Source organism: Oncorhynchus mykiss, chromosome 28 (assembly GCF_013265735.2).
Source record: "Oncorhynchus mykiss isolate Arlee chromosome 28, USDA_OmykA_1.1, whole genome shotgun sequence".
NCBI classification, from domain to species: Eukaryota; Metazoa; Chordata; class Actinopteri; order Salmoniformes; family Salmonidae; genus Oncorhynchus; species Oncorhynchus mykiss.
The window spans coordinates 20,338,223-20,365,066 of record NC_048592.1 but is presented as its reverse complement, the minus strand read 5'-3'; the positions used below and the strand labels follow the sequence as shown (position 1 = coordinate 20,365,066).

Here is a 26,844-nt window from a genome sequence, read left to right as displayed (position 1 = left end):
ATGGATTATGCTAATGTTGTCAGATGATGCTGAAATTCACTGTAAATCTTGGTGCATGGTTCCTCATTTCCCTCCATTTCTTCAGTTATCATCATGTACAGAGATAGATACACACAGTTCTTGTGTCAAATCACATCTTCAGAGAGTTGCTCTTAGATAGTGAACTGTCTGTGTAACAGAAGGCTTGAGCATATGTACAGAGTGGCTGTCCATTCTTCAGTTCCGTAAACATTCATGAAGCAATGTTTTATTTTGGTGCTGGGCTTTCCTTCCTTTTTAAGAATTTGAACTTTTCAAAAAAAGGTATGAAGAATACCTTACGATATGTTCAATTCCAGTTCCTTGTTCCTGGAAAAGCAAAGTTCCATTTCACTAAAACACACAAATATACCAAGTACAACATACTGCACTTCAGTAACAGTACAGAGGAACTAAAGGAGATATATCACTTAAGAATACACAGAAGTATTCAGAGAAATGTGTAATCAGTGTTGTATTTCCTTCCAATGCAGCATAGAGTGACAGACGTAAACAGAAATGAAAAATAAATGTATCTTTTTATAGTTTTTTTTTTTGACACTGAACTCCGGCTCTTAACTTCAACTGGGGGACTGAAGTTCATCCTCTCTTCAAAGGTCGGCCTTGCAGTAAAACAAATCCACACAGCTGCACAGTCTCTGTCTGTTCTGGCCGTCAGAAGGAACTATGGCCTACTGAGTTGGAAGGAATAAAAGGGCACTTTGTAAAAAAACTTGGGCTGCAACATGTATCTTCTTTTCTGAGAAGACAGATTACAGTCAGTCATAAGTCATCCTCCTAGCTCCCACCCACAAACAGTTCAGGTGGTGTGTTAGGATTCACGGTCGCTGTCCTCAGCCCCGTACATGTCAGCCAGTTTCCTGAAGCGGGGCCCCCAGTCACTGAGGTAGTTGTAGTCCTGGTCCCCCTCAGAGGATGCTGACTCCAAGGAGCTCAGAGACTCAGCCACTGAGCTGGTTCCCTCGTAGGCATATGTGGCCAGAGAGTCATAAGGGGGGGCGGTGGGGTTACTGTCGTTATCCTGCACCCGCTGGTTTATGAAGTCCCGGACGTCTGCGTTGTCCCGCGACGGGATGGCTGTCCGTCTGATAGGGGGGTACAGAGTGCCCGAAGGGATGATGTCCCGCCTCTGCTTGCTCTCCTCGATGGCCTCGGGGTTACGCAGAGCCCCGATGTCGAAAGCCTGGGTGTCCTCCTCTCCGCCCCCCTCGTCATTGTAGCTGACCACGTTGTCTCGCACGTCCTCTTTAGAGATGATCAGAGGCTCCTTCTTCTTCTGCCTCTTCAGAGCAGCAAACAGCACTATGATCACTGAGATAAACAGGGAGAAATAGACAGACAGGGACAGAGAGACAGAGATGGACACAAAGAAAGAGATGGAGAGTCAGCGTTAGAGAGAGGTTTGCTGTTCAGGGCTGGGTGATTTCATATTATCTTGCTGCTCATGCTGCAGTGAACACTGCATTAGAACACGGCCTGCATCATGCATCCACAGCCCAGTAACAATTTAGAAATGACTGCAGTAGAGATGCTGAAAAATGTTTTAATTCCAACATCGCAATGAGATTGTAACTACTAACTTATAAATAACCAAGAATGGTGCCACATTTTAAAGCTGCTATATGTAACTTTTTAGGCGATCCGACCAAATATAGAAATGTAAGTAATGGATGTCATTCTCATTGAATGCAAGTCTAAGAAGTAATAGATCTGATCTATGTGTGCTATTTCTATGCTTCCCATTCTCAAGTTTAGTTTTTGCGTCTTTTACTTTTGGTTTTGTAGACCAGCTTCAAACAGCTGAAAATACAATATTTTTGGTCATGCTAAATATATTTATTTAGATTGTACAATGATTCTCTACACTATACATAGCTTATTTTGTCACATAATCTGAAATGAGGCTAACTATTAGTATTTTAGAAACTACAAAATGTTGAAGAGATTTCTGCATATTGCACCTTTAAATAAATGCATTTCCATTACACTGTATATGTAGTTAATGGTGCTGACGTAATATATTGGGGTAATTGCATTCCATGTTGTATTAAACTAACTCCTGGTGTATAAAAGGTTAATTTTACTGCCAGTCCTGTTGAATTACTATCCTGTCCACAATCTCAATCCCCTCAGACTTGTTTTGATCCTCTATATATAACACTTTTACTGTAGACAGCCAAGAGTGAAATAGGCTATCTACTGGGAAATGTAGGGCTTTTCTTAGAAGCACCTGTGTGTGTGTGTGTGTGTGTGTGTGTGTGTGTGTGTGTGTGTGTGTGTGTGTGTGTGTGTGTGTGTGTGTGTGTGTGTGTGCGTTATACAGAAGGGGCAAATTTAACTACACTATAACCTGTGAAATGTCTTATTAAAGACATATTTCCAAACAGTTTGCATACATTAATATGAATGACTAAATTGGAGATGGAGATGCGTCAGAGGCTGACGGACCGACGGACGGACGGACGGACCGACGGACCGACAGACAGACAGCTATACTCACTGAGGAGGATGATGACACACAGCAGGATAGCCACCAGGGCCCCGGTGCTAAGTCCAGCAGAGCTGGTCTGGGCCTCGGCGTTGCACAGCTCCATGTTGCCTTCGCGGTCGCAGGTGCACACGCGCACCGTCAGCGTCCCCGTGCTGCTCTGCATGGGGAAGTCCCCGTCCGTGATCACCACAGGAACCAGGTAGATGCTCTTGTGCAGTTGGCTGTAGCTGGAGCGCCGGGTTAGGACGCCAGCTGTGTTATCTATGGAGAGAAAAAACATACAGTACCAGTCAAAAGTTTGGACACACCTACTCATTCAAGGGTTTTTCTTTATTTTTCTTATTTTCTACATTGTAGAATAATAGTGAAGACAGCTAAACTATGAAATAACACATATGGAATCATGTAGTAACCCAAAAAGTGTTAAACAAATCAAAATCTATTTTATATTTGAGATTCTTCAAAGTAGCCACCCTTTGCCTTGATGACAGCTTTGCACACTCTTGGCATTCTCTCAACCAGCTTAAGCTGGAATACTTTTCTAAAATGTCTTGAAAGAGTTGAGCACTTGTTGGCTGCTTTTCCTTCACTCTGCAGTCCAACTCATCCCAATTGGGTTGAGGTCAGGTAATTGTGGAGGCCAGGTCATCTGATGCAGCACTCCATCAATCTCCTTCTTGTTCTTCTTCACTATAATATCAGGTGATGACTGGTGTGATAGAGACCCCAAAATATCCTACAGTACAGTACTCACCGCCATTGTCTTTGACTGTGAAGTTGCCTCTGTAAGCCCCCTCCATAGCCAGACTGAAAAAGAACTTGTGTCCACCCACCGGGTCATCTGCATCCACAGCACTCACCGTCTGGATCTTCTGTTTACGGGATAAACAAACAGATTGATAAAAAACAAACAATCTGTGTGCTCTCAGATAGCAAGAATAATTGTAAGGTGCTCTTTGGTTCCCCCGGTTTGTAACATCAGAGGAAAAATTGGAGGCTAAACTTCTAGGATATAGACCATCTATATAGACCAAACAGATTGATATGTTTATTTAATCGGTGGCAATAATAACCATTGTGGAAGATATATTGTGGATGATTTTATTGAGTCCTCTCAAGGGACCTTGCTTGGTAAACAGGAGCACAGCAAACACAAACACCTCAGTGAATTTATGATTATGAATAATGACAGAGGGATGAAGGAGGGATGAAAGGCGAGGGAGTAGAGGAGAAGGCGTGTGCTGGGCACCTATTTAAACATGCCCTTGATGTGTGACAGCTACTGTCACCTGCCTTGTGCTGCCATGATAGATTATCTCATCAGCCGCCTCACAAAGTAGACCCTGGAGACCAATCACTACCCCAGAGGACTGCAGTACTCATCACAATGCTTTATCACCATTTACATACATGAGTATTCCTGGGCATATACTCTACCTATTGTAGCACCTCTAGATGTCACTAGGATATGGACGTAATTATAGCAACGAGAATAATAAAATCATGTCAATCTATCATGGGATGTAAGTGGAGGATCCGTGTTCTGTACCTGTCCAGCCTTAGTCTTTTCACAAACAAATGTCTCGTAGAAAGAGGCGAACTTGGGTGCGTTGTCGTTGACATCTAGAAGACGGACATAGACTGGCACCCAACTGGTCTGCAGAGGTTTGTCTGTGTGTGGGAAAACATACACATCACAACAATGTATAATAATTGTAATAAATAATTCTGTATGATTTTAGTTTTTTTTATGTTTCAACAAAGGACAGAATATAATCATTGAACTCCATAGACTTGGTAGAATAGTTTGTTTTGTGAATTCATGTGCATGATAAAGCTGAGAAAGACATACTGAACTCTGTTGCGATAACAGAAATGTTGTGCCAGGCAGCTTCTTCTCGGTCAAGAGGTCTTATGATAAATATGGACCCATTCCCAGAATGCACGTTGAAAAGCCTGTCTAGATCAGTACGACGATCAATGGAGTACCTGTAAAATAGGCATACAAATATTGATACAAGAACAAATAAAAGCATGGACTATTTTCTTCCATTCCCCTACAACCTCTATTGCTGAACTTGACAACCCTTTTGCAAGGAATTAGTCTCTCCTGCCCTCTCTGTGTATGCACAAAATTATTCTGAATACTGCACACCCTGGGGATCTGTCCTAAACAGCCAATGGGACTTAAATCCCTCTATTTTCCTCCCTTTCTTCTTTACCCGGACTGGCCTGGAAGGAAAACAGCCCTGAACAGAGGCCCAGAACAGACCAGCCCTATCAGTTTGATCATCCAGCGGATTACGCAATGATCTAATTAAATGTATCCTGGAATGCCCTTTCAGTGTATTTCCATGAGGAGTGGTAATTAAGGGACTTTGGACATTGATAAGAACTCACAAAAAAAGTGTGTGCGCGTGTGTGGAGATGAGCAAAACACACAGCTTGTCCTTCACTCATTAGTCTTTCTATGGACACAACGTATCCTCGACTCCAAATTTAATGAGATGGCCGATTCAACTCTAATCATTCTACATTTAAAAAAAATACTGTAACACAACCTTTAACACTCATCAAATGACCCCTGATACAAATGATTATAACCAATCTCCCCATGACCTTGGTGTGGGTGGTACGTACAGGAGAACTGAATGGGTGGGCTGGAGGGAAAACAAAGCAGTGCTCTAACTAACCTGACTGGACTGTTGTATCCATCTGGGTCCATAGCCCTGACAGACCCTACTGCAGTACCCACGGCTGCATCCTCCTTCACCTCCATCATGTAGCTGGCTTTCTCAAACAGAGGAGGCTCGTCCACATCTTCTATGCCGATCCTGACTGTGGCCATGTCCTTGGTGGGTAGGTACCCCAGGAAGCGAGTGTCCAAGGTCTGAGTGTTCTGTACCTGGATCTCCAGTGTGTAGGATCGGGTCTTTTCATAGTCCAGCGGCTGCAGGGACGGGGACACAATAGAACAAAGTAGATGACTCATGTTTTGTAATGATGCAGTACAAATGTATTTTGATGATAGCGTTTCTGATGGTCTAATGGCCTCAGGCCTATCCAGGACTGATAATAGGGTATATATGCCCTATAGTTGTGGCTGACTCTCTTTGTCAAAACAGATATTACCTTTAAAACAGTAATGATGCCTTCCTGTGAGTCTTTGTCCGTGATGACATCGAACATGTCCAAACCATCCCCACTGACAACACTGTAGTACATCTCCGCATTCTTCCCAAGGTCTTTATCTACTGCGTTGATTCTCCCAACTGGGATTCCAGTTTTTATAGACTCTGGAACACTGAACTGATATATACCTGGAATCACAAACAGACACACATACTGTATGTAAATCAAAGGATGTTCTAACAAATTAACTTTGAGATAATTCATATTAGACTATTTGCATTTGTAGCATTCACTCCCATTTCACCATTTGTGTCACTAATTAGGTTGGAGAGAATAAGGAAAGTGTCTCATGAAACGGAGCCAAGAGAGCCTGGAACCATGAACAGAATTGCATAAGCTTGTCACAAATAGAAGAGGTTGTTGGTCTTCCTTTGGCATGGTGAGTGAGTGTTTTTTTTGTGCCAGCTTCTCCTCAATACTTCCATGTTTCTGATGCTAACACATTTAACAATTCAGATTGTTAGGGAGCCTGTGAGCCTGTATCACGGCCCTGCAGCAGTGTTAGTGGTGAATTAAACTTGTGCTCATGGTGACCAATTACACAGTTTCTGTTTCCCCCTAGCATGGTGCTGACTGGGGGTGTAAGCCTCCTGCTGCAAGGTGTCATCAACTGACAAGGTGGAGAGAGAGATGTGAGAAGGCATATCTCACACTGTGTGTGTGGAGTGTATCAGAAGTTTTTTCCCCTTTAGTTTCCACCATCCAACAACTGGACTTTAACAGAATATTAATGACAAAAGCAATCTGTCAAAGTCAAACAGATTCCGGGATGTTTCTCATTTGTGTGTGTGTGTGTGGTGTGGGTGTGTGTGGTGTGTGGTGTGTGGTGTGTGGTGTGTGGTGTGTGTGTGTGTGTGTGTGTGTGTGTGTGTGTGTGTGTGTGTGTGTGTGTGTGTGTGTGTGTGTGTGTGTGTGTGTGTGTGTGTGTGTGTGTGTGTGTGTGTGTGTGAGAGAGAGAGAGAGCATGAGAGAGGGAGACACTCAGTATTACGCTGCTCATCTAATCAGGATTATCAAGCTGATTCACTTCGTGGGACCCGGCATTGCAATTTAATCACCGCTAACCCTGTATAAGATGGACACACTTACACACACACAGCACACTGACACTACCACTTTTATACTAGGACTACTATGAATACTTCAACCACCAGTATAATTTCCGTCATTGTGCCTCAATCTTAGTCTTCTACTCACTCTGAGAGAAGCGTGGGGGGTTGTCGTTGACGTCGGTCAGGGTGATATTGACTGTGGTGGTTCCAGTTAAGCCTCCCCTTTGGCCCGCCATGTCCTTGGCCTCAATCACCACCTGGTAGTGCTCCCGCTTCTCCCGGTCCATCTCTCCAGGCCCCAGGGCTGTCCTGATGATACCTGAGGACAAACCAGAAGAATACAATATTCATGTGTCACATAATATAACGATGTATTGTTAATGAGTTAGCTAAGAACATTTATCCTTCTCTGGTCCTGTAGGGATTACTCATGGTGCCACCATGCCAAACATATTTAAGTGATGTGGGTATAGTTAGAGTGAACTCATTTATGTGCAGGTCCTTTGTTTAAATACTGTATCGGCAACTACTATAGTTACAACTACCAATGGGAATAATGTAACTAATAACTGTTCTGAGAAAAAAGCACCTCTTGCAAAGAAATGGTCACCACAACCGTTTCACATTGCTAAGACATTGTGCTTGGATTTAATGAGAAACATTTAATACGGGTATGTAACCTAATTATTTTTATGGAACAGTAAAAAATGGCAACTGCCCCGACCTTCCATTAGATAGCACACAAGACCATCTGGCCTGGCTTGGTTTGTTTCTGTGAATGGGTTCTATCATCTGCAATATAACTGTTTTCAGATAAACCCTCAGAAACACCATTTTTTTTCTCCAAAGCTCTTAGGATTTCATGTCCTCTGGTGTGATGGGGACATCATCTTCCATGTCACATCAGGGATAAACCATATCGTTGTTAAGCCACACAATAATCTGCCAGTTGGAGGCTTTTATTGTTTCCATTTGTTTAAACACAGAACGAGCGACAGGATGTTCCAGAGTGCACATTAGAAATGATTAAATGTTTCAGTGTACTTTGGAAAATGCACAGGGGGCTGAGAGAATAGCAATAGCCCTGGCAGTCTCACTCTGAACATTACATTACCGTATCTCTCTCTCTCTCTCTTCATTGTAGTAATAATTGCTTTGAGGAATAAAAGAGCATTGCTGGTGGTCCAAACAAACAAACAGACGGACAGACAGACCTGTGTTTGGGTCCACAGAGAAGTATGGGTGCCCCTGGCTGATGCTGTATCGTAGTTTAGCGCTGTTCCCGTACATGCTGTCATCTGCATCAGTGGCTGTTACCTGGGTGACTGAAGTACCTGAGAACAGAAGATGATAGCTGGGGATGAATATGAACTCACATCAACTGTCAAAACCATTCATGCTTCAAAGAAAAGCAAACAAAATATTTGACACTTTAAGGCACCATTGACCTTGAAATGTTACTGATCTTTAATCATCAAAGGTTAAAACCTAAATGTAAAGGTCATGTCAAAAGTCAAATTAAAGTGAAAGAGCACATACCTATATTAGACCTCTCAGGTGCACTGGCAATGTAAAGTTCTTTTGCGAATTTAGGCTCATTGTCATTGATATCGTGAAGTTTAACGATGAACTCTGTCTCAGGCTCCAGTTTCAGGCCTGTGTTCTTGTTGACTACGGTGGCTCGGAGGGTATAGAAGGCCTTCTCCTCTCTGTCCAGTCTCTTATTGGCATGGAGGTCACCATTGTTTTCATCAATAGTAAATATGTCTCCAGCCCCGTCCCCGGTTAGAATGTACTTCAGGGTTCCATCCCCCTTGTCCATGTCAGATTGAAGCTGCCATAGAAAATAAAAAGCATAGTCAACATATTTGTCTCCTTGGAGAAATGGGGCCTGAAGTCAGCAAGGCAAATACCAGATGTAAACTACAGATGTAGGATCTTAATTTCATCACTCTTTTGATGCTGAGAATGCTGAATGCTGAATGCTGAGAACCTACATAAAACATTGATTTTTTACCTTTATTTAACTACGCAAGTCAGTAAAGAACAAATTCTTATTTTCAACGACAGCCTAGGAACAGTGGGCTAACTTGCTTGATCAGGGGAAGAACAACTGATTTTTTACCTTGTCAGCTCAGGGATTTGATCTTGCGACCTTTCAGTTACAAGTCCAATGCTTTAACCACTAGGCTACCTGACGCCCCATAATAATGAACATTTCCTGTTGCTGTAGGATTATTTTACTACTTTAGCAAACTGGCTTAAATTAAGGTCCTACATCTATCTGTATATACTTTTCAACAACTGCTTTTAACAGACCTAGGGTTTATTTCATATAAATATTCCAGTCCATTTAGGGATTGGACTAGCATGCCAATGGGGAAACTCCCTATCTAATTTAACTGACAGGAATAAACATGGAATTGACCCCAACTCTGGAGGTCAGCTTGTAAAACACCAACAGATTTACAGTTTGCATTAGATGGTGTGACAGTTGATGGGTTGTGAGGAGGAGTGTGAGTGACAGGTAGGGTAGGTGACGGGTGCTGATGGTGAGTGACTCATTCTGTCTTTCCTTAATACGGTCTTGCTTTGCTGACAACGTCTTGATTTGTATTTAGACTAAAAATCTGATAGGTAATGCTCCGGTTTCTCTGTACCAGCATACCTGGCTTATAAAGGATATATGTTAGTTAGTACACACATTTAATACCTACCCATTTATCTGTCAAACAGTATATTATATACCTCTCCAGGTCCTTTTGTCTATCTAAAATGTTAGACATTATACAGTAGTACACCAATCCAAACAGAGATTCACTGAATTAATTAGTGAACATCCCAGTGCACTCTCAATGCCCTCTTATCACTGTCATTAAAAACACACAGCAAGTCAGGTAATTGTCAAAGTACAAGGCAGTCTCAGAACATGCACACTTGAATGAAACAGGAGTTGACAATGATCGAGGGAAAGAAAGGAGAGAATCTTTGAAAACGAAGAAAGCCAAGATGGTATGAAGCCTAGATATGACAAAGGATGAATGATTGACGCCTCCCACAGATGTCTTAGAAAATCACCTAAATCCAGCATGTAACACATAATACCTGCAATTCCCCTCTGAGCACATATGTTCCTGTCTCATCTCATCTCTTATTCCCATGCCTCTAAGTAGACATTATGCAAATTTGAGCAATGGGCATAGAATGGGGCTTTATCCTCTACCATACTCAGTGTGTGTCCTGAGTCTTTACTGCATCACACTTATATGCATTTCAACAGTGCTATAATTATGTTTGTGGTACACCTAAGCACATAGGCGGTGTTCCATAAGGCTAAGGGAAGCTAAGTTTCTCCTGAAATAACCTAAATTAAATGACAAGTTTAATAAACAAGTTTTTCAATTAAAATTATTATACAAAATTATTGCAACCAATAGAATGTTATAATGTTATATATAAACAATCATCCCAGCTCTGCAGATTTTGCTGCGAAGAGAGAATCATTAGATCACTTGTTTTGGTACTGCCCATATGTAGCTTGTTTTTGGTCACAGGTTCAGGAATGGCTGAACAAAATGCAACATTTACTTGGAGTTAACTCTGTTGGGTGATTTGAAAAGTCATAGTAAATTGATCAATGTAATAATACTCTTAGCAAATGTGTTTATCTTTAACCATTGTGTAGTGATCGGGTCTGTGGGACCCATTTTCAGTGTTTACGAAAATAAAAATGATACAATGAATTATATTTTAAACCTGAGACTCACTGGCCTTGGCTACTTTTCTGTGAAGAACATGTAAAATAACATACTTTCATTGAGTGCACACTGTGCACCCCCCTACACATTTATATTACATAAGTGGTTTTCAGTTTCACTGGACCCGAGGGTAATAAAAGTGTGGAAAAGTGTGTGTGTAGGTGAAAACAAGTAAAAAATAAACAAAAAGGTTTGCTGTGTACCTTCACTCTGTCTTCCTCCTCACTGGGCCTGCTGTTTCAACACAGCACCAATAACCTGTCTGTCTCCCTGCCTGTCTGCCTGTCTCCCGCTTTTCTCGCACTCTTTACCCTTTGTAGTGTGTGAAACTACACAATGTCTTGCTGGTACCTGCACAATGTTATTACAATACATTATTTTGGTACATTGTAAAGAATTCAGTATTTTCCCACACTCTACCAAAGCCAGGTGCAAATTGGGGGAGGGACACAACAAATAAATAGCTTTGCATGGCTCTTTACCTCTTTACCACAATCAATCAGTATGGCAAAAATCATCTCTGCTCAGAGGGCCTTAGACATTATTTTGCAGAGAGAAAAACTAGTGTGGAAGGAGCATCTTCCACTTTGGAAGATAAAGATTTTTCCAAATATGAGGATCATGTCTCTGTCAATTTGGAGTCTGACAGTGAGTTGGAAGAAGAGGATGAGATTGACCCTCAGCCAGCCCCAGGACCAGCCGTCAGCAGCCAGCCCCAGGACCAGCCCGTCAGCAACCCGCTAATCAGCAGCCTGCAGGAGGAGAAATATGGATGTCAACAAAATGGTGAAATTGAATGGTCTTTTTGCCCAAGGAATGAGCCACCCCGCATGGCTGCCAATGTGATGAGGATGCAACCAGGGCCGACGCTGATGGCAGTTACTCATGTGCAGGACATAAAGTCTTCTTTTGAACTGCTCATCCTAGACACCATCCAGAAAATCATTATGGAATTTGTGTCATACGTGCCAAAGAAAGTAAAAAATGTGGTGCTCATGCGGCATAGGGATGAGAGAATCTGTGGCCAGAAACATCAAAAAACAGAAATCATAATGGATTACAATGCCACAAAAGGAGGGGTGGACAATTTAGACAAGCTGGTGACTTGCTACAGCTGCAAAAGAAGAACCCTACGCTGGCCACATGTGATATTCTTCAACATCTTGGACAACTCGGCGTACAATGCGTTTATCAACTGGATGGCATTGAACCTAGATTGGAACAGAGGGAAGCTCCAGAAAAGACGTCTCTTTCTCGAGAAGCTGGACAAGGCTTTGGTAAGACCTCAAATCCAGAGGAGGCAACATATCCCAAGGACCCCAGCTTCTGCAGCAATCATGAGGAGGATTCAGGAGGAAGATGCTGGTGCCGTAACCGTCCGACCCACAGAACCAACAACTCCAATACCAGAAGTAAGTGTGAGTGATGTTGTTGCATGCGTATGTGTCTGACTCTCCTACCTTGGCCTGTTATAACTATATATGTGAGTGAGTGAGTGAGTGAGTGAGTGAGTGAGATGTTAGTAAAATTCCTGAACTAAGTGTTTCCATCATTCTAGATTGCAGCCGGTGGCAACAAGAAGAAGCACTGCGATGTGTGTGGACCCAAGAAGGACAGGAAGACACAGTACACATGCATCAAGTGCAAGAAATACATTTGCAACACACACACACACACAGTAAAACTCTGTCCCTCATGTGGTGTGTAGACCAGCCTTAATTTGTTTTCAATGGGGCTCATTGATCATTTCCACAAAATACTGTATGTACTGTAAAATTTGTTCTTCCACTTTGTTCAGTAAAAAGCAATACACATCCATAGTGATAAACCTTGTTTCATGTATATTTGTTCAAGATAAACAGGATTTTTTCCATCCATTTATTTTTGTTTACAAAAATCAAATTTTATCGAATAAAACAAATAGCGCTTTTATTGATACATGTGATCTAGCAGAGATAAATGGCAAATATGAACCATGTATGCTGTCTATATTTCTTGTAATTGATATAAGTCAACATCTAAGTATTAAATATTAAGTATTTGTACATAAATTGTTATGGCTGTATTGTTTTAAAACCCCAATAATATTGTGGGTCCATCAGACCTGTGAACATTGGGTGAATAACAAAAACATGAACACCACACAACGGTTAATTTACAATCTGTAGAAACTATGAGAATAGAAAGGTTCAGAACTTTTGTGAAACCTCACAGCTCAGTGGAAAAATACATGGCAGCTAGAAATCAATACTGGATGGTCTTCAGAGATACAGTTGAAGTTGGAAGTTTACATACTCTTAGGTTGGAGTCAATAAAACTAGGTTTTTAACCACTCCACAAAATTCTTGTTAACAAACTATAGTTTTGGAAAGTCGTTTAGGACATCTACTTTGTGCATGACACAAGCAATGTTTCCAACAATTGTTTCCAGACAGATTATTTCACTTATAATTCACTATATCACAATTCCAGTGGGTCAGAAGTTAACATACACGAAGTTGACTGTGCCTTTAAACAGCTTGGAAAATTTCAGAAAATCATGTCATGGCTTTAGAAGCTTCTGATAGGCTAATTGACATCATTTGAGTCAATTGGAGGTGTACCTGTGGATGTATTTCAAGGCCTACCTTCAAACCCAGTGCCTCTTTGCTTGACATCATGGGAAAATCAGAATAAATCAGCCAAGACCTCAGAAAAAAAATGTAGACCTCCACAACTCTGGTTCATCCTTGGGAGCAATTTCCAAATGCCTGAAGGTACCACATTCATCTGTACAAACAATAGTACGCCATGGGACCACGCAGCCATCATACCGCTCAGGAAGGAGGCACGTTCTGTCTCCTAGAGATTAACGTACTTTGGTGCGAAAAGTGCAATTAAATCCCAGAACAACAGCAACGGACCTTGTGAAGATGCTGGAGGAAACAGGTACAAACGTATCTATATCCACAGTAAAACGAGTCCTATATTGACATAGCCTGAAAGGCCGCTTTCCATAAAAAAGCCAGACTACAGTTTGCAACTGAACATGGGGACCAAGATCGTACTTTTTGGAGATATGTCCTCTGGTCTGATGAAACAAAAATAGAACAGTTTGACCATAATAACCATCGTTATGTTTGGAGGAAAAAGGGAGAGGCTTGCAAGCCAAAGAACACCATCCCAACAGTGAAGCACGGGGTGGCAGCATTATGTTGTGGGGGTCATTGGCTGCAGGAGGGACTGATGCACTTCACTAAATAGATGGTATCATGAGGATGGAAAATTATGTGGATATATTGAAGCAACATTTCAAGACATAAGTCGGGAAGTTAAAGCTTGGTCGCAAATGGGTCTTCCAAATGGACAATGACCCCAAGCATACTTCCAAAGTTGTGGCAAAATGGCTTAAGGTCAACAAAGTCAAGGTATTGCAGTGGCCACCACAAAGCCCTGACCTCAATCTTATAGAACATTTGTGGGCAGAACTGAAAAAGCTTGTGCGAGCAAGAAGGCCTACAAACCTGACTCAGTTACACCAGCTCAGTCAGGAATGTCAGGAATGTGCCAAAATTCACCCAACTTATTGTGGGAAGCTTGTGGAAGGCAATCCAAAACATTTGACCCAAGTTAAACAATTAAAAGGCAATGCTAACAAATACTAATTGAGTGTATGTAAACTTCTGACACACTGGGAATGTGATGAAAGAAATAAAAGCTGAAATAAATCATTCTCTCTACTATTATTCTGACATTTCACATTCTTAAAATAAAGTGGTGATCCTAACTGACATAAGACAGGAATTTTTACTAGGATTAAATGTCAGGAATTGTGAAAAACTGAGTTTAAATGTATTTGGCTAAGGTGTATGTAAACTTCTGACTTCAACTGTAGATGGGAGGGGTTTCAAGGTAGCTGAAGGTTTGGACTAAAAACAAACAAAAGATAACTAATTTTAAATATACTATCCGTGAAATGTATGTAGTATGTATAAACTGGAAGTCGAAGCCTAAGTATTGTTGTCCAATAGTTTACTCCAATTAGGGGAGGATTGGCAGGGTCATGGGAAAATCATAATGAAGCAATATATATTTAAAAATAAAATATTAAAATATAATTTTTATAAAAATGTATGCAGACAATTACATTGATAGAAGCCATAATCTATCTAGATTAAAGCTGATCTACCCCCCCCCCCAAAAAAAAGATGGCTTCTATGACAAAATGATATATCCTAATTAGCCTACTCCTGTCTATACAGAAATAAATGGATTCATTCAAAATATGCTACTACACCATAAAGCATGATTTGAAGAATCAGAGGAAGGGCCGTAAGCCTATTAGATAGTGGCAGACAACGTCGTGTTTATTGATCTGTTTGTCAGTTTCAGCAGAGTACAGGCTACCCTGTAATTAAAAAGATTCTGCTAATGTCTCCAGTCATATACATTTGATTTAACCTTTATTTTGATAGAGAGTCAATACTGACACCAAGGTCTCTGATATACTGTGCATTTGGAAAGTATTCAGGCTCCTTAACTTTTTCCACATTTTGTTACGTTACCTTATTCTAAAATTGATTATTAAATAGTTTTTTCCCTCAGCAATCTACACTCAAAACCCCACAATGACAAAGCAAAAACAGGTTTTTAGAAATGTTGGCAAATTTATAAAGACTACAAAACTTAAATATCACATTTACATAAGTATTCAGACCCTTTACTCAGTACTTTGTTGAAGCACCTTTGGCAGCGATCGCATCCTCAAGTCTTCTTGGGTATGATGCTACAAGCTTGGCACACCTGTATTTGGGGAGTTTTCCCATTTTTCTCTGAAGATCCTCTCGAGCTCTGTCATGTTGGATGGGGAGTGTCGCTGCACAGCTATTTTCAGGTCCGGGCTCTGGCTGGGCCACTCAAGGACATTCAGAGACTTGTCCTGAAGCCACTCCTGCATTGTCTTGCCTGTGTACTTAGGGTCGTTGTCCTGTTGGAAGGTGAACCTTCGCCCCAGTCTGAGGTCCTTAGCGCTCTGCAGCAGGTTTTCGTTAAGGATCTCTCTGTACTTTGCTCCGTTCATCTTTCCCTCGATCCTGACTAGTCTCCCAGTCCCTGCCGCTGAAAAACATCCCCACTGCATGATGCTGCCACCACCAATCTTCCCCGTAGGGATCGTGCAAGGTTTCCTCCAGATGTGACACTAGGCATTCAGGCTAAAGAGTTCAATCTTGGATTCATCAGACCAGATCATTTAGTTTCTCATGGTTTGAGAGTCCTTTAGGTGCCTTTTGGCAAACTCCAAGCGGGCTGTCATGTGTCTTTTACTGAGGAATGGCTTCCGTCTGGCCACTCTACCATAAAGACCTGATTAGTGGAGTACTGCAGATATGGTTGTCCATCTGGAACTCTGGCGCTCTGTCAGAGTGACCATCGGGTTCTTGGTCACCTCCTTGACCATGGCCCTTCTCCCACGATTGCTCAGTTTGGCCGGGTGGCCAGCGCTAGGAAGAGTCTTGGTGGTTCCAAACTTCGTCCATTTAAGAATGACGGAGGCCACTGTCATCTTGGGGACCTTCAATGCTGCAGAAACTTTTGGTACCCTTCCCCAGATCTGTGCCTCGAAAGAATCCTGTCTCGGAGCTCTATGGACAATCTCTTCGACCTCATTGCTTGATTTTTGCTCTGACATGCATTGTCAACTGTGCGACCTTATATAGACTGGTGTGTGCCTCCCAAATCATGTCCAGTCAATAGAATTTACCACAGGTGGACCTGTTTTTTCTTTGTTATTATGCGGTATTATATGTAGATTGATGAGGAAAAATGTTTATTTAATCCATTTTAGAATAAGGCTGTAGTGTAACAAACTATGGAAAAAGTCAAGGGGTCTGAATACTTTCCAAATGCACTGTAGCCTGGGCCTACTCCACTATGCACTGCATCGAACAGTCTTTTTTGCGAACAGTGATTGAGTTATATTATTAGTCTAAATTATGACTATCCAATTTACTCATCACTTTAGAAATAGTAAGATAGCTTACTTACAAGTTTGGAAATGTGATGATGCATGGAATGCTTTATTAGAAAGGTACATTTTTATGGCGACACACGCGCAGTCTTAGCCTGAACATCTATAACACACAAGAAGGCTGTTCAGTTCCATCAGAGAGGACAGAACAGTCAACATCACATGTGACAGATAACATCTTATTATATGCATGGCAGCACAGAGCCAGGCTTGGTGGAGAAAAAAAGAGGGACCTGACAAGGTGAATCATTTTCTACAAGGCATATGGAAATAATCCACCACACAGCGTTGCTCCACTCCCCAGGGCTCCACAGAGTAACCTAACGCAAGACTAGTGGTGGTGGCTCCAGAATAACTTTCTCTCCCACTCTTTCTCTCCTCTCTTCCTCTCTCTCTCTCGCTCTCTTTCTAGTTCTCTCTCCCACTCTGCGTTTGCCCTTTTTCCTCTCCATCCTTGATCATCTCCCTACATGCTCTGTGAAGCTGGGTCTCACTGTAAGAGCCTGGAGGGTTACAGGGTACAACAGGGTACTACAGGGTACATGGCCTCAGTAGCTCCAGTATTCTCTAGCCTTCTAAAACAGGCCCCCTGCAGTGCTGCAGGCATCTCCACATCTAGCTACTCCACAATACTACTTCTGATTCATGGCTCTATCTGTTGTCTTCTGAGATCTGAGGTAAAGGTGGCAATGCATGCTGTTTTTGTACATCAGAATATCCCAATCCTTGTGGGGGGATATAATCTTAGGTTTATCTGGCCAGAGACATTGATATTAGGGTTGGGTGGTCTCCAGATGTTCATACTGTTCCTGTACCATACCAGGGTATATGGTATTACCGGTAGTGCTATATTAATATGTTGTTTTTTTACGCACAAAACAAATGTAGGCAGCAGGGATCTTGATCCAGGAGGGGATTGATTGTCTCTGCTGTAACCAAGAAGCTTGATCTTGCAAGCTAGCCACTTATCTAGCAAGTTAGCAAACCAAATGCATAGCAGAAGCCCTGAGCATAGATAGTTAACTCGGTCAAACTTTATGTGGATAGTCTGGATTTTCCATCTCTAGATGCTCTACAGATGGTCATACTATCAAAAAACTATCTATTAATTAGCAACTAAAGTTAGGGTAAGGGGTAAGTAGATAGTTAATTAAAATGTTACTGATAGTCTGTAGAGCATCTACAGATGTTCGATCCAAATAAAGTATTACCGTTACTTAAGCAGTAGTGTAGCACGCACCCCCGCAGCCGAGCTTTAGTGGGCCCCCAATCACCCAAAAATGTCAAATAAATTGACAATTTTTGTACGGTTTTGAAAATCTTACCACCGGTATTTCAAAATACCCCAGTACACATTATATACGGTATACCGCCCAAGCCTAATTGGCATTTGATGCTCTGGGAGATTTCTCAATATTCATATTATCTTTGTGTCAAGGCCGGAATTCAACAGTTGCAGACAGTGGAGTTTTCCCCACACACTTAAGTGCATGGCAACAATAAAACAAAAGAAGGCTAATGGACATACCTTGCCAATGTACTGCTTATCACTCCCAGTGTACTCTTCCTGTAGAAAGAACTGGTTCCACATCCATCCTCGTTTGAAACGTTTCAGTATCTTCCCTCCCTTTGTTCCATCTCTGTCCTCCTCTCCTCCCATCTCTAACACAGTCTTTCTGCTAATAGATGTGGAGTTCACATAAAGGGACAAGCACGCCCATATCATGGTCAGCAAGCAAGTCCTCATGGTGGAATTGTGGTATTTGCACAGAACGCCAATCCTCTATCTGCACTGGTGTTTACGTCCTTTAAGGGAGCTGGGCTTCACCCTCATAGTCCTCTTCCTTGATGGCTGTGTAGAAACCTTGCGGAGGGGAAGATGAGAAACAATTATAGGGACATACTTTCACTCTGGAGATCATTTTGTTTCCCATTGCGGGGTATCATGATGTGAATACAGAAAATACAAACAATGCATGAAAACAAAAAGACAATCGAATAATGCTGTTGAAAACCTTAATTGAAAAAACTGGAATGCCTTTGATTTCAATAAGCCTTTAACACAGAAAAGACTAAAAGGGGTTTGCACACTAATCAATGAATCGATAGTCCACATTCCCATGAACTGCTTTATTTTAGAGAACAGAACACTTACAGAGCCAATATGTCACTTATGGTAATGTCATTTTCTGTGTCTACTGTGAACACTATCTGCATTGGTGTTATACAACCTAATAACATGCCATGCTGACCAGATGAAATATAAACCACACACAGACAGACGCATCCTGCTACCAACATCATCTCCAGCAATCATCAGCTGCTTCACTCGTCAAGCCATGCCTCGGCCCCTTTTCTACTTATCAAGGAAATTGCCAATGTGATTGCAGTGGAAAGGGGAGGGTAGTGCAGATGTATTTTCTATTCAGTGCATTTCTGTTTCCCCCTCTACGACTTGCGGTCTACAGTGTCGGTGCTGGCATTAAGTGTGTGGCTACTCATCAGCATAGAAAGCTAAGGGTCAACACTGCTTCACTGACGGTGACAGGGATGGATGCAGAGGCCACCAATCAGTTAAAAGACATAATTAAGATGGGTGGATTAACTCCTGCAATCATGTCGTTGCTTTTCTACCGCTGCCATTCAACCTTTCAACCTCTCTTCCATTAGGGCCATTATGCCTGCTTTATGAATTAGACTCATTGAATAAGGTACCAACAGATACTAAAGTGTATTGATTTGCTGTCAGAATCAGTCTGGTTTAAAGGACCCCAGGGGTTTGTAATTGTGTGCTAGGGTACTGGGGACCGTGGGCTGGGGGTTCTTACTATATGTTCAGTTGATGGGATTAATCCCTGTGTATATCAGTGTGGAAGTGAGGCCTAGAAAACTGCAAAGTAGAGTAGTGGGACTAGCCTAGTGAAGCACATTAGTCAAGGCTCCAGCCCAGCCGGGAGCCATTTGCCTCAGCTTTGTGACCTGTTAAATCCCTTGACAGTCTCTCGCTGGGGGAAGTCACCTGGATCTAGAGTGTTTGTTTTTTTACATACTATATCAGAGGACACAGACACATAGCTTCCCATACATTCCCTCTACAAAATGTCTGCTAATTCATTGACAGGTCCTGCTGAGAGACAAGGGTCCATGCAGTGCAGCCTGAATATCAACTTGTGTGAGATGAACGAACAAGCCAGTGGTTAAGATTCACTGGAGCCTACCTCTGTACGTTAATAAAATAACACATTAAAACCACCCAAAGTCTGCTCAATATTATTATATTATATTAATAACACATCATATTTATTTCAGAGTCTGTATTCTGGATGTGATACATACAATATCTGTCTAAATGCATCCAATATACAGTACCATATAGATTAGTAATACATTCATAATACAGACTCAGAAACACACAATCTTCTATTTTGGACAACATGCCATCTCATGTCACTGCAACAGAAACCTACTAGACCATCTAGTATGACCTTCAGGTGACACGACACTCGTTCTCTCCCTGATGCCTTTAAAGCCTTGCATTTCATGGCAGGGAGATTTAAAGGGGAGGAGGGCTGTGCTGGTGGGTGTTGAAGAGTAATGCGGGGTAGGGGGGTTAGAGGGGGTCTGACAGGCTGTGGGGAGTCAGCGGGGAGGCGGGTGGAGAGCGAGGACCAATAGACTAGCAACACCTGTGGGGGTGACAGGAGTGAAGAGCTGGGCTTAAGATTGTGTCATGTGGTGGGGGTGAGAAGCCAGCGCAGCAGCTCAGCCCCTTCTGTTCTGCCACCCTGCAGACAGCCTCAGCTACTGCCTTAGCCTCAGCCACAGCGAGCCTTATGAGACTGCCTCAGCCACTGCCACAGCGAGCCTGATGAGACTGCCTCAGCCACAGTGGGCCTAATGAGTCCCACAGGAGCAATTAGAGGTGAAGAAAGGAGAATGTCAGCCCTGGGCTGCCTGTGTGTGAGAAGGGAGAGGAGGTAGGCGGTCAACAGGTGAAAGAACTGCTACAACAACAGGGCAGAGCAGCCTTATAAAGGCACCTAATGGGTGTTCCTGTGTCACAGAAACACACACACTGTCTGCAGACTGCTAATGAATAAGTCCTGGAGGTGGAACTATCAGCTGTTGACTAACTTTTGGAACAGTTTAAATGTGTACTGTATTACAAAAAAAGCATATGAATTTGGTATGGTACAGCAGCTAAGGCTGATATAAAATAATAGAAGCGCACTAAAAGCACCCAAGGCCAGAAAAACATGTTTTTCTATATCTATTCCACAGTATCCAACTTCCCTATAAAAAAAGGTATGTCTGGAAGGTAAATTGCATTTGGGTGGTGGATGTTAGGAGGGGGGCTGCTATCAGGTTGCCACCACTCGGAGCGATAGGCAGCCAAGCAGCTGACTGTCATTCCCCAGGGACCAGTAGGCCATCAATACCTATTGATCTGTCTGTTTAGGGAGGGGAGTCTGTCTAGACTATAGACTTCATGATGCCATATTATCTATCACTTTGCTTGGCTCTGCTTGCAACACTCTTTGACTTGTCTGCTCTAAGTGATGAATATTTCCTCCTCTCGTGTAACATCTGTTATTTCTTTGACTTGTCTGCTCTAAGTGATAAACATTTCCTCCTCTCGTGTAACATCTGTTATTTCTTTGACTTGTCTGCTCTAAGTGATAAACATTTCCTCCTCTCGTGTAACATCTGTTATTTCTTTGACTTGTACCATTGAAAACAAAACAATGAGTGAGGTCAGATGATTAATGATACCCTGACATATCTTATTCAATATGGCAATCCTCGCTTCAGAAAAAAACACATATTTGCATTGAGCAGTCTGATTTGAGCTTGCCCAACTATTATAGTGTATTCTCTGAGTAGAGAAGACTGTCACACAACATGGGTGCTAATCCCTACTCCCATCTCCCCCTCTCATCTCCCATCACTTACAAGGGTCCCAGTCCCTCCCCACTCCCACTATAATCTCCCCAGCAAAATGTGTGCACTAATCTTAACTAGAGGAGATAATAGAGTGTGTGCGTTTTCCTGAATGGAACTGCCATGTGCACCAACACAATTATTGTCAAGGAGCGTCGGTCGCCGTCATGCTCATACCAGATGGGACCTCTTAATTAGGTAACCAGAAACTAGGCATGAAGTGATTTGGAGGCAATGCTCATTACATTGTGCCACCTCTGATTCTGTATGTATTGGTCCTGTTTCTATCATTGTCTTTGAATGGCGTGATGTCAGTTCCACACCATTGCACCTACAGAAGCTCTTCTTACATGATTGCATTTTGAGGACAAATAAATGCCACCCAAACATAGATGTCAGCTAACAGTTTTCCAGATAAATACATTTGTGTGTGTTTGTGTTGTTTAGACCTCCCAAAGCTGTTTTGTTTCCTCAATCATCCATGCGCGTGTAGTGGTTCATTGCTTTACTGTTGGATACTAAAGAAGATGACACCTTCTTAACCTGTGTGTGTCTTTTATTTATGGCGTCGTCGTCAATGGGGCTTCCTGTGTAACCCAGTGTCTCCCAGTGTGTGTTGTGGGTGGCTGTTTGGGTTCCTCCTTGGAGGAGGAGAACATGTGAGAACAGAAGCTTTACGGTCCGCTTGTGCAAAGACCCAGCAGGAGTCTTCAAGTCAGAGCTTTTCCTCCACCATTGTGGCCAGGAACTGGAATGTGGCTGCCTCTCTATTACAATGCAAATGTGCCAGCGTCTGGTGGAGCTACTGTTTATGTGTGTGTGTGTGTGTGTGTGTGTGTGTGTGTGTGTGTGTGTGTGTGTGTGTGTGTGTGTGTGTGTGTGTGTGTGTGTGTGTGTGTGTGTGTGTGTGTGCGTGTATGTGTGTGTGCGTGTGAGAGTGAGAGGGCCTCCCACTGCGCACACACTGGTTGAATCAACATTGTTTCCGCGTCGTTTCACTGTTTCAAATTACATTGAACCAACATGGAATAGACACTGAATTGATGTCTGTGCCCTGTAGGCTTGTTCTATGGCCGTGGTCCAGCTTCTCTAATGAACCATGAAGGAATCATGACACTGCTAGCCATTGCCAAAACCATAGGAAAATAATGACATAATACGATCTAATTCAAAACCACTGTCCATATTCAACCAACTCCTACTGTCCTCATGCAAAAGAAGAATTTGTCTGGGAGTTAGGCCGAAGAGATATTCAATATTTAAAGTCTAAAATGTTTGACCTTCCACTCCCTGTTCCATGTTAACAGTAAACACCCACACATGTCAGAAGGGGGAGCGGCATTAAGACGAATCCCCTGGAAGAAAGCAGTGCAGTGGGAAGAGGGCAGGGTCAAGCACTGGATGACCCCCAGAGGTCAACATGTGTCATCATGGTTAAGATGTATGTGAAAGAAGCACTGGCCATCTTGAGTTTTGCCACAGGTTTGGTCAATAAACTACTTGATGTTAGGCCTTACTGTATACACAGCTACAGTAAATGTCTTGCAAATGGTCAATAGGAGAGCAAATACCTCTATTGCCTCAGTTAACACATTGCAGCTGATGGATACAAGGGTTAAACTATAGCACAAAATAAACATTGCTTTTCATGTTTACCAACACATTTTCATTCTTTCCCACACTTCTTAAATTCAATAATTGAAATGGCAGATACAAAGAGTGTTTCTGAAAACTTAGCTGCCGTTCTCATAGAGCGACTGGGTCCATTAGCAATTATGTTTCAAACTAGCTTTCCTACATCAATGCCCTCTTTTCAAATATCTTTCTGTGAAGTATTTTCACCTTCAATTAAGCTTGACAAAGCCTGAGAACTAACCAAACAAATAAAGCTAACATTTATAATGGAAAGAAAAGATTGTGTGTGGGTATGACACCAGCGTGCGTGTTAGCCTCAGGGTGGGGATTCTGCGCTGGGGAGAAATAAACAATCTATTAGCTTTAACAGGGAAAGAGCTCCTCTCTATTTCAAACACCAAACTCACATTCACAGCCAATCCTTCAATGATACAAAATAAGGCCTGTGGCAAAGAACACCTGTACTAGAGGTTACAACTCTCAATCAATAACAAATCGATGGGCTTGTTTTCATAGTCGGTAGTACACCAGCCTATCTGAAAATAATACATTCATTCCCATGCCTTCACTGATCGTTGAAGACTATTTGTTGTATTTTTTGTGTGTTAAATGTACAGTAGTGTTTTCAGGCCATTGATAGATTATCATGGGAATGTAAGTTGTTATTTTCGACTCTTTTTGTCCTTGTTATTCCAGGTACAGTAGTGTTAAAAATCAAAGAGAGATTTAATGACAACATTAGGCCTTGTTATAGACATGCTGACTGCTGATAAGGCTCCCTCTCAAGTAAGCTATAATTGCCATGGCTGTCAAACAGTGCATGAAAATGTTTGAAAAGGGGCATAAGTTGTCTTCGAAAGACAATTTAATACTTCTATTCCAGGCAGAAGAGCCGATTTGTTGTCAAAAGTAATTGTTCATTTGAATATAACAATTCAACAACTCATTATAGCTCTGCCTATGCTATTCAATGGCTTGGATGTAGTACATTGTTCTCAGAAGATCAGTATTTGTGGTATCATCCCAAATGTCAGGAGTTTGATCTATAAAAATATCACAAACACCTTTATAGGTAAGTTCCTGTGCAACTGATGACAGACCTGTGCTAGTCAATGCAATCCAACCTCTCACTAGCTTGACAAACACATGGGACAATGGCCCATTGTCAAATGAGGTGACACACAAGCTAATTGGCATGGAAAACTATTTACAAACTCTAGGTACATTTGCATACAGACCTCAAATCTTTTCAGTTTGATTATACTGTTTGACAAATGTGAGTGCACTCGGATTACGTTGTGGTAAAATTAAACTGCTGACGGATGATGTGAATAAAGAATAGGTATTCTGAGAATACAGCGGGTGGCATGTACTATTCACACTCACTCACAATAACACGTTTAGACATGTAAGATGAAAGTAGTTAAGAAAAAGGCTATTCCAAGAGACACATAGGTGTGAAAACATGACTGTGTGATCAATATACCCATATGGGAACATCCATTACTGTGTGATCAATATACCCATATGGGAACATCCATTACTGTGTGATCAATATACTCATATGGGAACATCCATTCCTGTGTGATCAATATACCCATATGGGAACATCCATTACTGTGTGATCAATATACCCATATGGGAACATCCATTCCTGTGTGATCAATATGCCCTAATGGGAACATCCATTCCTGTGTGATCAATATGCCCTAATGGGAACATCCATTCCTGTGTGATCAATATGCCCATATGGGAACATCCATTCCTGTGTGATCAATATGCCCTTATGGGAACATCCATTCCTGTGTGATCAATATGCATATATGGGAACATCCATTCCTGTGTGATCAATATGCCCTTATGGGAACATCCATTCCTGTGTGATCAATATGTCCATATGGGAACATCCATTCCTGTGTGATCAATATACCCATAAGGGAACATCCATTTGGGAACATCCATATGGGAACATCCATTCCTGTGTGCATGTTCCTCTGCGACCACATGAGGGCACAATTAAAGAGATGTGTGAATTTTCCAAATGAGACTCAATTGGAACACCTCACATAGTGGACATAGAAATGAATCATAATTCCCTATAGTGAAGGGTCACATAATTGTTTTAATTTAGGTTTAAGACAGTGGGATAACCAATCCTTTTCTACTGGAGTAATCCGTGGAAAGCAGTTTGATCCAAAGGTCACAGTGACCTGGGTGGCTAGTGGGAAACTAGCGTAGAGCTGGGCTTTCTATAGTTCTGGAGACACTCAGAATGTTGAATGTTGGGTATATTTACAACATCCACACAACAGGTAATTTATAAGATAATCATCATCAACCAATAGTATTGCAAGCTTCTTACAACAGCATTTCAGTATTTCAGGCTTCTAACATTCAGAGAAATGGTTTTAGACCCCTGTCTTGGTACAGTCGGCTATGCAGTACGATGTGCTCAAGAAAGTGTGTTAATAATCAGGCATGCTTTACCAAAAGAAACACGTTCTTATTCATGACCACACACCACCAAAAAATGTTTGGACTCATTTGAACAGGCTAATTGGTCTTTAACACAATTATTTATTTATCTTAGTCATTAAAAATGCTATTTGGCAACGCCTGGAATTCATGGGTTAAATAGATTCTAATTATTGCTGTGGAAAATAAAGGGCAAAGTGTTGCCTGTATTTTCATTTTTTTACATCATTTATCATTCACAAACTCCTGGGGCATGCTCTGCACATAGGACATAGCAGTCTGAGAACAGTAAGATACAGGTGTCTTGCCTCAGCTCTGACTAACGGGTAGACTAGACTTGGATTTAGGGTAGCACCCACATCTACATTACAGTATGTCCAGGTCCACAGCAATAGAGCACCAGTGTTTAAACAATAAATAAAACAGTACACACCAAGCATTTCTAATAGGACATACAAAATGTTTACACTGTTGGCTATGAGTGCTTTACCACTAATACAATGCCACTATAAACAGTAACCTACAGTAGTCTACTATATCATGAGACTTCCCATTACAATTCAACAAACATGGCCATCATAATCCATTTAATCTAAAAAAACTATGATATTTTACAAGGGAGCCTTGATTTAATTCCCTGACATGTAATATGAAACAGGAACCCACACCTTGAGCCACCGGTACCAAACAACACTATCACTAAATACATAACTGCCACTAACAATAAAAAATAAAATAGATAACTTTAAATCGGATTAAATTAAGGGGTCTGATTGGATCATGACAGACTATACCGGGAACACGAAAATATGCAGCTTTTTCGACACATAGCAAGTGCATTTTTATTTTCGAGAAAACATTCGGGTTTTAGCCTGATACGATCAATTAGACCAATTTATGGGATAGTTTCATTCTAAATGATCAAATGAAAGCAACTTTGTTGAAGTTATAAGCAATTTTTTTTAACAAACTGGAGGAAGCGCAGCCTACAGAACAATTGAACACAGTAAAGTGCTATTGTAAAGGACCGTCAAAAAGACAATATTTCACGACCGCTATTTCAGCATCCACAGTTAAATAAAACACATTGGCACTTACCACGGTTTGATGTAGCAGAAAGTTAAATCAAGGTGCGTGTGTGAATCCGTTGTATGCGACCGACACACTGAACACGGAGTGGTCTCTCTCTCTCTCTATCTCTCTCCCTCTCTCTCTCTCTCTCTCTCTCACTCTCTTTCTCTCTCTCTCTCTCAC

At 41.7% G+C, this 26,844-nt stretch overlaps 1 protein-coding gene across 1 annotated transcript; it reads right to left on the bottom strand.

Annotated features, from left to right (window-relative positions):
* Positions 1-564: 564 nt before the first annotated feature.
* LOC110508704 (cadherin-6) lies at positions 565-26,844 on the bottom strand. Its single transcript, XM_021589431.2, has 12 exons — positions 26,689-26,844; positions 18,068-18,403; positions 8,314-8,608; positions 7,989-8,108; positions 6,920-7,093; positions 5,663-5,850; positions 5,224-5,480; positions 4,383-4,519; positions 4,080-4,201; positions 3,285-3,402; positions 2,540-2,791; positions 565-1,350 (listed from the first exon to the last, which is right to left on the bottom strand). Exons 2-12 carry the CDS (start codon positions 18,284-18,286, stop codon positions 851-853), a joined length of 2,382 nt encoding a protein of 793 aa, XP_021445106.1. The 5' UTR covers positions 18,287-18,403; positions 26,689-26,844; the 3' UTR covers positions 565-850.